The sequence below is a fragment of the Calliopsis andreniformis genome, chromosome 3 (genome assembly GCF_051401765.1).
Source record: "Calliopsis andreniformis isolate RMS-2024a chromosome 3, iyCalAndr_principal, whole genome shotgun sequence".
Taxonomy (NCBI): domain Eukaryota; kingdom Metazoa; phylum Arthropoda; class Insecta; order Hymenoptera; family Andrenidae; genus Calliopsis; species Calliopsis andreniformis.
The window spans coordinates 10525104-10538855 of record NC_135064.1 but is presented as its reverse complement, the minus strand read 5'-3'; the positions used below and the strand labels follow the sequence as shown (position 1 = coordinate 10538855).

General features: G+C 38.9%; 1 protein-coding gene across 1 annotated transcript in view; it reads right to left on the bottom strand.

Annotated features, from left to right (window-relative positions):
- Gaba-b-r2 (gamma-aminobutyric acid type B receptor subunit 2) overlaps positions 1–13752 on the bottom strand; it is a 260998-nt gene that overhangs the window by 191917 nt on the left and 55329 nt on the right. The window contains exon 2 of the mRNA XM_076393726.1: positions 8491–9609. Within this exon, the coding sequence (XP_076249841.1) occupies positions 8491–8805 (315 nt within the window). The 5' untranslated portion in view covers positions 8806–9609. The remainder of the gene's footprint in view (positions 1–8490; positions 9610–13752) is intronic.

The following is a 13752-nucleotide window of genomic DNA, read 5'->3' as shown; positions in this document are numbered from 1 at the left end:
TTTTCATTGTTTTTGTGTATTGCACCCAAAGCTAAAGTAAGACTCACATGTTATGAAATGCCCTATTTCCTTCAGAAGGGAGTTTCAGTGTTATATCTTTGCATTAACCACATATAAAAATCGCCAATTATAAATTTGAGTAACCTTTCAAAGTAACCTTTTTAACTTTTGAGTAATCTTTCGAAACCTTTCAAAACCGAAAAAATATCGAGTTTCGGGAATTCGAAACTTTTCAGTCTTTTCATGATTCGAAATTCTCGAAATCTAGTTAAAAAAAAGTGTAATATCTTTTAAAAAAATTATCAAAACAATATTCCACACTCTGAACAATTTTTCAGTACATCCAACACTATAGTCAATAAAAAAAGAAGTAGATTCAATCCAAAAAGATTTCAAATATTAGTGTTCTTAAGCAAGAAACTGGATTAAACATTTTCCTTTCTGTTTTGTTTAATTATAGCCAATTATAGCCAATAGCTTCATGCAAAAATTTTGTTGAGTCTTCAGTTATTAAAACAGAATAGTTTCAAGAGTTTCGAATTTCGAGTGCTCGAAAGTCTCATAAAGTTTCGGATTCGAGTTTCAAGAGTTGCAAAATCTCATAAAGTTTTGGATTCGAGTTTCGAGAACTTAAGAATTAGGTTCCAACTCGCCTCTAGTTTATTCTCATCAGCGACTACAGTTTGAGCAAAGCATAAGCTTCCTTCTGACCCGAGGATTCTCAAGAATACCGAGCATTACGCATCAACGCAGCATTTAAACAGGTTGCAACCGATTCGGAAGGATTGTTCAAATTTTATCGGCGAAGCTTCGTTTATGGATGATTGCCTCGCGATTGCTGGGTATCGGTGGCACGGTTTCACAGAAAACTCTGCCAACAGCGATCGATCCTTTGCTACCCGACCAGGCTCCCTTTTAAACGCGCCCCTGTGCCTCCGCTTTTGATATTTACTCGTCAGAGTTGATCGTTTGGATAAAGACATTTTATTGCTTAAGCCCGCGACCGACCGTTTCCAAGTCAGAGGACAACAGACGCATTGGTATTCAAAAAATTGCAATTTAAACGATAGCCTCGGGAGACGGATGACGTTTGTTAACCGAGTCGTTTCCAGTATCAAACGTTCCGCCCTCTAATTTGGATTTAAATGGAATATTCAGCCTTTTGAAGGGGGCGACTCCTGGAGCCGCTTTCGCGCCGAGCTCCCTCTTTTTCCTTTCCACTGTTTCCACTTTTTACGAGCAACATTTGCTCGCGAATTCCGTTGAAATATTTTTACGCCCACTGTTAGGACCAGCTGATCCTGGCGCAGAAAGGACAGAACAGAAAGTTCGACCAATTTTCTTCCGCGGGGCGAAACGTTGCTCCTCCCACCCCCGATCTCGATAGACTCGGCTTTAGTGCTATTTTACGAAGCACAGTTTCTTCGAGACCTACTAACCCATATCCTTAAAAAGCCAAATGTGACGTTTAGCTCGTATGGAGCTGCTCCAATATATCGATCAGAGCGGGGAAATTTGAAAAATTGATTGCGACGATCACGGCCGAATATCAGCGGAATATTAAGAATGGAACCGACCGACCTTTTGGATCGAAGGAACGGACCTATATCCCGCGATCGTATTCGTCTTCTTTTATCGGGTCAATTCCGACGCGTTTGCCAAAAATAAGTAGAGAACGCTCCTTTCACGAAAGAAGAGATTCCCGCGAAAAATGTGAATCGAATTGAAAATCGTCGAGAAAAGGTGAAATCGCTTTTCTAACACTGAGCGATCTGAGAGTATGAATGTGTTTAAACAGGTAATCGGAATGGGTGTTCAGAATACAGGTACGGTAGTAGGTATAATTTTTATATTATTTCTATTTCATAATTGTCATATGGAATCAAAATACTGTGGCATTAAATAAAACTTGAATTTAGTACTAAAGTTTAAGTGTTATTTAAATTTAAATTTTATTTAGTATTAATTTCATTTAAAAATTTAATTAAATTTGAAATAAATTACGATTGTAGGTAATTCATAATTTAATTTGCCGTAATTTAATCAGTAGTTTTCATTCTGTCCTTGAAAAAATTTAATTTTAAATAATATATGAGAGAATCAGACTAACTTCAGGAATATAAGTAAAAATATAGCTTCTGAATCTTCTCCTATGAAGGAATAAGTGACAATGAAAAAGCGGACATCAATGCTGAAAAATGATAACACTTTTACCAAATGTGATAGCTCCAATCGTATATTAACACCTCACCAACCACGTACAAATTATCATGAAAAAAAAAATGATACGAAAGATACAATCATTCTACTGACTAAAAGTATGAATATGCATCAGGATTAGGTTGCCACTTGCATAAAATCTCTTGGGGGTCCTTGAAACCTCATCTCACTCATTAAAGTTTAAACACGAAATATAAGCTTCAAACAACTTCGAACGACATTCAGTTAATGAACACACTAAAATCTAATCAAGTTCTTGACACCTCTTCAATCCTCCAACTAGGATAAGAGTGCCAATTACTGTGTGCTGACCGATTACTGTGGCCCCATTTTATTGTCACATATAACAAGCTATGATCCTCTTAAACTGAGTAGGTTTACACATTTTTTTTAATAAAATTAAATATTCTCAGTTTAATAATGCTATATCTTATTATATGCAAAAATAAAAATTATTTATTTATATTTTACGACGTGTTCCAATAGTAATTAACGTACATTTTATCGAAAAACTCTTAATGAACCCTCATACACAAAATGATTTAAACTATTCATATCATCATTTTTTTTATCGGAATCTTGACACCTTTCGAAGCCCAGGAAGGTTCCACATTTCGAAAATTCGAAATTGTGCAGTCTTTTTACAATTCGAAATTCTCGAAACCTAGTTAAAGAAAAGTGCAATATCTTTAAAAAACTGATTTAGAAAGTATCCTATCTAAGAGAACTGTTACCATAATCAATAAAAAAGGCATACTCAAAATGATCTTCCCCTAAATATTAGTCACAATTTTCACTACAAAAACGTTCATTCCCGCTAACAAGAAGCTGTCTGCAGCTTTGAAATCTCGAAAGCTACGAGCGATAAAAAGAGATTCAGTACCCTTTACTCTGGTCCCCCTTGAAACCTCGTCACGTTCAACTGAGCCAATTTCCACTGAAATCGTTATTTAAGGGGTTATCGAAGTGGTTCCAGTTACGTGCCCCGCCCTGCGGAATTGCACGCACATCCATTACACCTTCTTGACTATCTGCCTGTGCTTTGGAAACGTGAACCCTGTCAGACAGAGTGGAGCAACACGATACAGCGGGACGGTGGGGGTTTTGAACGCAAACCTAAGTAAAACCTATCAAAATCAGTAGCGTCGTCAATATTCCCGCAATCGGAAGCCTCCTATTTCTGCCGTCGGACGCGCGAGACAAATGCGCGAGCCCCATTGAAAAATAGTATCCCCGGTCCTTTGACCGAAGAAAAACGGGCTGCAACGATGCCAGCCACTCGTGGCTCCTTGTAACGTTAACCAAGTCTTTGTTTTCTCGGCCGAACGATCCGCGAGCGAGCCAGTCGTTCGTTTTAACTCGAGGGTATGACGCGATTTAAACGACTGTATAATTTTGGCTGGGTCTCTCTGCATATTTCATTGCTGCCAGAACGAACGAGGACGACCAAAATGGGGCTTCGGGAAGACATTACCGAGAGCACGACTACAGGGTGTTCAAATTATAAGTGTCGTTTGGAATAGCGTTCACTATACGCTATATTTATGTAATTACAGAGAGGTGAAGCTGGAATTTTTATTGCTTTAAATATAGCTTTTGATGGAATTGAAATTAATTTTTCTAATATAGCAGAGGCTTAAGAGGCTTCAGGGAACCGACAACTGAGATCTATCCACGTGGAAAAAGAGTTAAACTGCATGACCCATTTTTGCTCAAATTGCTGAAGAGATTTTAGTGAAATTCAAATGAGTGCTCTATTAACAGTCTGAAATAAATTGAGTACATGATGTTTTCATAAGTATTTTTAAACGAAGTTCTAATGTTTAATAAATCATACAAAGAGGAATAAACGACATTTTTGTTGTTCAAATATAGAGATTATTTTCTACATTTCTGAATTCATTACATTCAGTAACTTATTACAATTTTCTATAACTCTGCTAGCTTCATTAAATTTATTTTTTTTTTTAGATTTTGAGAAAACAGCAACAAATGAAAGGGAAATATCTGAAATACAGTTTTACTGTGCGAAATTTTTTCGAAAAGCAACGATAATTCACTGGCTTTTCTCATGATTTTTTAAATAAAAATCTATACATTTTCAGTAATCAGTATTAAACAAAATACTACCAAACTATGCAGAAAGATGTATATTATTAGAATTAATAATAAGGCATGATTTCTTGATATTTTTTTAGTTCTGTCAAATATTGTCAAATTTATACTGAATTCGATTGTAACTGCTTTGGATGTTAGAACAATATAATTCTCAGTGCTAATAATTTAATTTAATCTTTTTTAAAGAGTTCTACCCACTTGAGGATTCACTATCGTTACTTAGATCATTTCATAAGAAATCATGGTTATAACACCACCGACTTTTTTTTAATAATTTATGTGCTATTTCAAAGAGCATTGCTAATCAAATATTTTTTACACGGTGACAGTTGAAAGTAGATTCATAATCCTTACATATATATACCTACGTTACACAACTTAATAATTGTAACATACGTGTCTCACAAGAACACATATTAACAGTACAAAGTATTATAAGAAAGTATTCAATGCATCTGATATGCGATATGAAACGATCCGTTAGCTATTAAAAAGCGACTCAAAGGTATACATAAGTAATTAAATACGATTTATTCATTAATTCATGCTGATACATATCTCTGATACTTTTGTTGCTCCACCTTCAGTTTTAATTATAGCCATTAATCGTGTTGGCATGGATGCAACCGAATTTCGCATTTTGTATTTTACATCGTTCATCAAAGTCATATTTAATATTCCTCTTAGTGCTAATTTACGTTTCTATAATCCTTGCATGCTGTATACCACGTATCGGTCTACAATTTACACAATATGTATTTGCGTAAGAATTATTAAATGAATCTCCCGCTCACAAATTATACACTTACTCTAAACTCTCGCTCGAAATTGTCCCTGTTATCTGAACGAGCGCGTTCCCAAGCGCAACCTGTGCAACCTGTTTTACCCAATAAATTGATTTTAGTCGAGAAATCTCCGCATAATACGTACCGCGGCAGCGTTCCGCGTATGCATCTGATGAATATGCAAAACATAAATAAATTAAACGGATAAGATTGCGCGGCGCGGTTAATTTTGAGGGTATAAATTCAACCGTCGACGTCGATGAAATAACCAACGCGGAATTATTCGGCGAGTATCGACTGTAATTTAATAAATCGATGCCAATCGAGTTCCGTACTTTTCGAATGACCGAGCGGCAAGGATGATGGAAGAGGAGCCTTGTGAAAACCTGTGGAAAGCCGCGATAAAACCGCCCGCCCTCGTAGTCCCAAGAGTAAACGAACAAGTTTTACAAGAGATAAGAATTTTACCCTATGTAAGCGCAACTTTCTATATTTCCCGCGTAAATGTTAATTTCTGCTGTCGGGAAATTTCGTTCTATACACTCTCGTACAATTTCACGCTTAATTATCCATTATCGCCGAGAGGGACGCTTTATCTTGCCGGAATCTTACAGGAAACTGCAATAAGATTAAGTCCTTATCGGACATGACGTTCTCGTTCCGCGCGCCCGACCTATGCCCGACTTATACTACTCGCCACAGCGAAAACTTCGAGCGAAACCGTGGAGCGACAAGTTCCGACAAAATTACGTAAAAATACAGTAGAGATGAATTCGAGCTTATCGACGTCGCGACACTGGAGGTGTTGTCGGTGAGAAAGTAAAGGTTGATTCACATTATCCCTCTTTGATGGATTTTGCATAGTAATGCTTGGAGGTGGAACGGTGATCGGTGGACAGTGGCTGGTATTCTTAGAGAGAATATTCTGGCAAGTGGAATCGCTTATAAGAATGGGTTGCTGATCACGGAATTATTCATCAGATACAATAGAAGTTTACTCTGCTGTTCAATAATAGTTTTTTTATATTGTATGTACCTAGGAGAGCAGGTGGTTGTAGTATGGAACCCTGGTGGTAAACTCGAATTCCATAACAGGGGAACAAGAATATTAAATGCTTCCTGTTGCATAAGAATTTAATTATAACCACTACCGGTCTAAAATTTGAAATCACTTGTTAATTTTGATTTAAACTACGCCACACACGATGCGCAATTTTCGACGAATCGTGTCATAAAATTTAAGAGGTTATTTTGCTGAAATGAGGGAAAAGGAAGCATTCGTCTGTTTGGTATAAACGCACCATAAAATGTGCGAGAATTGTGTCTGACAGCAACTTATTTTACTGCCGACGTGTATTATTCAGATAGATACACTAGCAACAGTAGAATAAGCTGGTGAAATCACTCAGAACAGATAAATATTATATGTATCTTAGGTATATTCTTCAACAAATACTAACTTGGAAGTGAAGTCAGAAACGCAATTCTGTTATACTTGATTGTTGTCCTATTTTAGCATGCAGAGCTACCCTTAAATATTTCTGACTCTATTCCAACAAAATGCTATAAATTAATGTGACTGTTTACTCATAAATTTTGTATTTGAGAAGCTTTACTTCTTTTAAGTTAAAAAATGATTCTAAATATTTGACCGACAATTTATATGCACTTTAAGTATATAATTGTATACAAAATAGGAGGGAATAAAGTTCTACATGTTTACCTCTATGACGCAATTTCAAACATTTGTATTAGATTAAAAAATGTTTTATAATATCTTGTTCCTAAATTATAACCGATTTTTGTGATATATTGAAAGTAGAAAGTACACTTACATCATTATTAATATTGTTTACCTGTAAGTTTCCTGAAATTTTCAACATTGTAAATTCACATTTTCGTAAACACGATTAATTAAAAGTTTGTTTCATCCACCAATGTTGTGAAAACGCACTTCACTCTGATATTTTGTACATTTCTACATATTACACGAGCTCTGTACTCTTTTGCATGTTAGAATTTTTTATAAACGTATACAAGGTTGCTGTGTATTAATATAAAATCTGGTTGTGAGCGAAAAGAAATCAAATGAACGCCTGATTAAAATATAAGCTACGAGGCATGTCTGATTGAACTATTTTCTGCTACGATATACATTATGTGTAGATGAAATATACGTTACCATGACTAATGCCCTGGATATGAAAACGAATAGCTACTATTACTTACGCTTTATGGAATATAATATTTAGATAATATGTTAATAATAACAGTCTTACAATATTTAACTCAAATTAAATATTCTATATATTTAATAATAAAATATTCGACTTAATGTGTACATACAACCTGAATCTGGTTCGAGTATCAAAGCTAATAAGAGAAAAAATTTTGAAAATAAAGCTAAATACTCGACTAAAGCAGATCTTAACCTACATTTTATCGTACACTTTATTTTTTAACCCATTCGCGTAAGATAATGAAGGAGAAGCTCATAGAAGTGCGTCAAAATGCACATCTAGGAGTCAGACTCCTGCACAAGTTTATAATTTAATTTAAGAACCTTATAAAATTAAAAAATATCTTGAATCTCTTATAATCTGTTTTCAAGTATTTATTTATTTCTACTTCTCATCATCTCAATATCGCGCAAAATTACTTAACATACATTGTCCATAATAAATACAAAATAAATTATGTGCAAATAGATAAACACCATGTATCAAAATCCATTAATACCGAATAAAACTAAAGAAATGTAAATAGAAGATATAAATAGACTGTGGATTTTATGTATTTAAACTTTAGTACGTGACAAATACAAAATCAATATAATATTCAAAAATATACAAAATATCGAAAGTTAAATAAACTTTATAATATTTCACGGATGAAACAAATCTGCAATTAGATTCCATTTCTCTAATTTTCTTCATAAAGACAAGAATTACCATAAACATTCGCAGTCAAGGTATAACTAAATGATCCCCCTAACTTCCATAGATACTTTCCCAAAACCCAATAATTTTAGTACTACGATAAAAACACGCACACATTGCCCTCAGCGGTTCCAGCGTTAAAGTCCACGAACAGCCATACTCGAACCCACCACAATGAACAATCCTCTGCGGTAACTTTTGCATTAAAGCCCCATTACCTACAGTTACACTAACCAGCCCGCGGTCAGACAGACAGTGTGAATCAACCTTAATTGCAGTGCAAACCAAGGGTGGACGATTCCAGGTTACAGATAACGCTATCGAAGGGGTTAAACCTCTCGCTAATAAACGGAGGTCCAAGCACACTGCCCGATTAATTTCATTCCCCCGCCACACGAGGGCCAAACGCAATATCTTGATCCACTCACCTCGGTATCGTTCCACCACATGTGCAGCCTGTAGTTCCTCAGCACGGTTGGGTCCTCGTTGATGTGGTCCACGGCCAGCTTCACTGAGGGCATGACACCGCGGCCGACGTGGCTCTCGGGTACGTGGCTGCCATAGGGGAAGAAACCAGCAATGTAAACGTCCCGTCTCTTCACGCCGCCGAGGTTTATCGGCTTCTGCCCACAGCAGATCGAGATCCCGCCCAGCCATAGGACGGAGGCGCAGATATAAGCGGCCGCTAGCAAACGACGCCAGCATCGCAGCCGAAATCTCCTGGAGACCGTGGCAGCCGCCATTTTCCTAGTTTCGTCGCTCGACAACGACGATCTATCGATTATTGACACTTTTAATTGGCTCTATTGCACGGCTACCGATTACTCGCGCGGTAATCCTGCCACCGGCTCGTACTACCTCATCGTGCGTGTGTGCATTGAACGATCGGTTGCCCGCTGCTTAAATTTAATCGCGTCGAGGCTTAATTGACTGTATCGATTCGACTACGCCTTCGTTTCACTCCATGTCGATTCTCGCTGAACGCAGTGCTGCTTTGTCGCGACCGCGACTGGGCTCGGATTTGATGCTCGCTTAAGCGATTCGGTTGAACTCGAGCATCGCATCGTATTAGACCTTGTTCGTTATTCTTTCAGGAGAGTACTGTTCTCGACCAACACGCCTGGAGCTTCTCGAGGAATATTATTTTAAGGTCGCGTGCTCGCCGCGTTGACGTTGCCCTGTCAGCTCCAGCTTCGTTGGGCGCAGCTTTGCTTCCATTGCTGCTTTTTCCGCGAGCCTGAAGGGAGGAAACGATTCGACGATTCTTTGCCGAGCTGTTTTACTACGAGATCCAGTTATGGACAGCCCACTCTCTGGGATCGTGGGAGACGGAGTCTTTTTGTCGAGGAGGATCCGCAGTGTCGACGCGTTCAACGGTGGCGACTGGAGTCGCCTAAACTTTGAAAAGAGTAACAAACAGTGTTTTCCTCGCTCTGGATCGCGACGATCGGTCGATCCTTCACTAACTGCAGAGTGTCTTCGCCTCGACCTCGGTTCTCATCGTTCGCCTTTGACTCGCGCCGCAACCGATGACCCTCGATCTAGCCCTGGAACAGACACAGAGGATCTACATTAGAACAATGACGTAATGGGAGAAGAGTAACAGCCACGCCTTCTACTGAAATTACCAGACGCAATTGTAACTCCCTGGTCAAATAACAAAGCGTAAACTCTGTTGATCTAGCTTCTCGAAATCCCAACCGCCACTCGATAATTCATGATTAAGGGTGAATGGGCGTCGTTAATCAGTAATTAAACGTAGATCCTGCCGGGGCAGAGACACGCGGATATCGGGTTGAACATTTACTGTACCCTGTAGACTGTGAACCCATACCTGGACTACGTTTCCTCAGGGAACGCCTCTACTAGGTGGAAGTTGGAATACTAATTCCAATATGAAGCGCACGCGGCACCTGAACTCTCAATCACCCATGCTGGAACAGTAGCAACGGGCCAACCAGAAGCTAAACAACTTGTGGCTGTTTAACCCTTTCTCTGTGGGCGATATGCGCGTGTGTACGCAGAAAATAACAGGCAATTTGTGGACTGTGCATACAGGACGTTGTGGAATCCGTGGACGCGATTTTAGAAGTGAATTCATGGTATGAAAATGATGAATAGATGCAGAGACCAGAGATAGGGGATGTTTATAGGGGTGGAATAAAACATAGGGGTAGATTTTGTTCTCTTATATACTGTATCTAATAAGAATAAAAGCATCCTTTAAGGGTATTAAATCCTAAATTTGATTAATATATTTTTTAAATCTCGCAAACTACTAAAAAATTGTTATTTTTTGTAACTTTATAAACTGTTTTTTCATTCTTTTTTATTTTATAAAGTCCTTTATTTTACTATTCTAGGCTTTTAGGAAATCAGAAAGAATTGTGTGATATTTATGAGAGTTTCTACTACACGATACAATATAAAGTAAACGTTTAAAATTCTTTGCAGTAAAAATGAAAGTGTGAAGGGGTTTAGGAAATATAAAATTTTCACTTGTGTCTTCTATGACCTGAATTACTAACGAAGAATTAATTATTTTTAGTAATACATTATTGTTCACATCCACAGCATATGCATAAGTTTATCTCCGGAATCTGTGTACTAAAATTACTAGGAACGAACCGTGGGTCCATAACGAGAAAATACGATCTAAACTTTCGGTGTAATTTTCCATAGTTATGCCTTTCTCGTTTTCATTGCAATAATCAGTGCAGAATTAGGAAAAACTACAAGATTATAAATTCGCACTCGAAATTCTCCCATTATCTTATCTAGAACGTTTCATAAAATTGAGGGAACAACTGCAAATACAATAGAAGTCAGAGTGTTTCTCAAACAAGCCATGTAAAATTCGTTTTCAACGTCCAATGATAATTGGCTCTCTTGTCGAAAACAACGTGTTCGGTTGCACACCTTTTTCAGAAGCAACGAAAACAAAAAAAAAAAAAGAGTATTGGCGAAGTAGAGATCGCATCGAACGCTATGGAGCCCGCGATACCAGAAGCGGAGGTCATAAAACGAGAACCATGTTACATTCGATAATTTTGGAAGTCGGTCGGACGATATCAATTTTTCGATTGGTTTCACGATAGTTGCACGAATAAAACCTCCGTTCCGCTCGTCCACAGAGGTTCGCCGATATTTGTTACAGCCAAGTATTCCGATCGTGCGTGAACCGCGCCGAAATAGGATCGCGCACGTTGAATTCTTCTGGAACTGTAACTCGTGCGCGAATTCCCGCAGTGATTTAATTAACTCCATCCTAAAACATTTTCCAAATGGACCAGCGTGAAGAGTTATTCAACCGTAAGGACAGGCACGTCCTTTCGCCTTTCCGTGAATTAAAATTATTACAGCGGGTCTGCTTGGTCGCAGCCGCGGGTAACGTGTTTTATCTCGCTTGCGCAAACTGCAGGACATTTAGATAAACCAAGCTCACGAACTCCGTGAGAGAGACAGAGAGGTAGAAAAAAAGGAGACGTCAGGGCAGAAAATAACGTTTCTTCGCAACTTCAAGCGGTCTCGCGTGTCCCTAATGAACATTTTTCATTAGACCTAAGTGGCCGTTCGATGCTGCTAACACCTGTGCCTGACCATTTATCGACTGCTACCACTTATTCTTACGAACCCAGAGTTCCCCTTGAGATAGGAAGGAGTTGCTTATCACGTACTAGTCTTCTAAATTGTACTTTATCAATTTTCTTGTTATTAATAAATATAAGCACCATCTCATTATTAAAAATACGAAATAAATGAGTAACAAAATAGAATTATGAATTTAAGATTCTTGAAGATTATTCTGAATTTACTTTGTCACTAAAAAATATGTAATATACTAATACAACATAGGAATTTTATTGCGTTATATATACTGAACTATGTACTCTAATATCTCATTAAAACATAGATTAAATATTCGTTAAGAGTATATTTCCTCCTCCTCCTTTCTATTCTTTCTTCCAACCCAATCAAACATTTGCCAACCCACTTTGTCCAAACCAATTACCCAAAACATCGCCTGTCAGGATGAATCTGTCTCCCCATTATCTCGAATAATCGCCGTTTTGCGGTAGCGCGATTTAGTCAGCTCCCCTAATTATTGATCCCGAATAGCAGGCGAATGGAGGCGTCACGTTTTAGTTTCCGTTTAGGTGGATCCCGCGACTACAGAAGAGCTGTCGTGTATTCTTCGGAAAGGAGGGCACAGAAGGGAGGCTCAAGGGCTAAACAGGGGAAGAGGACGAGAACGGATAGAAGTTTGAGATCAGTTTGCTAGAAGCCGGTACTTGACCGGAACACTCGAGTCGATGAACTTCGGATGATCGTAAAGTTAAGTGTCCGGAACCTCTAAACCTTAAGTACCCAATTACAATAGCAGCGGCTGTCGATAACGTGCTCCTAGAACGGACAACATCGTCCGCTACGAGAGACACTTGTTTTGGACGAGGAGACATCGCGAGTCGACGATGTTAAACGTAGTCCACGCGATATTGTATATCGACGAGGGGAGCGCACGCGTCACTTTCGCATTGAGGCCTCCTCGGGATCGAGGTCGAAATTGGAACTCGACCAAACCGCGGCATAAAGGCTGCACGCCACCGACGTCGGACGCCGGACCGCCCAAGATATTTTAGGCAGCGTTTCCGGTTTTCCGCGTCCGCGCGAGGCGATTAATCTCCGCTGGAAACGGCGAGGGGATGCATCAGCAAATTATAAATTATTTCCAGGGGCGCACGGATCGACGACTCTGTAAGCGGAATAACTAACTGGGCGACCTGCGTTCAAAGGACACGGGAGAGAAACTCCTGCGCAGAGATTAATAAAAATTAATTGGCCTCCGCTGGTCACGTCAGACAGCTTGGAATTGAGAAACTCGCGATCTTGATAATTCTTTCAGCGGAAAAGTTTCTGGGGAGAGATTTAATTTTAGGGGGAACCAGTGGCGAAGTCGATCAAACGTGGCAATCGCAAACCGGAAGTGGCTTCTTGAAGGCTCCAAGTGTGCGTTAATTCAGTGTGCATGTTGTCGAACAGGGGGCAAGCGTGCTAGTTCTTGCGGTTGCGACGGTCAAACGGAACGTAGATAATTTCCTAGCGCTACAGAGTTAATTACGTAAAGAGGTAATTAAGGAACTATATAGGGAGGCATAGTTAGACGCGGTGTAAATGTGTGTTGCTATGTATTTGAATTTTAAACATTCTCCGTTATTCTTCCTTGATTATTTTAATCTGGGTTCTCATTCCTTTTCTCGCCCTTCAGCCTCCCCATTAACTGTCACTTCGTTTCTTTTTTTTTTTTTCTGATATCCGTTGGTATTCTAGATTTTTCTTTGATCATCTACCTTACTCTGCTTAACAGCTTCTTTAATAATTCATCCCATCCTACCGTGTTTCTTCTCTTTTCTGTCTACCTTCAGAGTGTGTCTCGTAGCGGTCCCATTTCCTTATCACTTTCTTTAAAAGCCTCTTCTCGATTCTTCACCCGCGGTTGTACGCTCAATTCTCTTGTTCTTCTCGCGTTTGAAATTGACCGTTTCTGCGCCCTTTCGGGCTCGTCGTCTCTTCAACGTTCCACGAGATCCATCGAGTGTTTGGACTGCAGGTGTCGAGGGAAACGACCGTCTTCGAGGCGAGTGTGCACTTTGAAGATCTACCAGAATAGGCGTAATATTGTCTTAATCGAC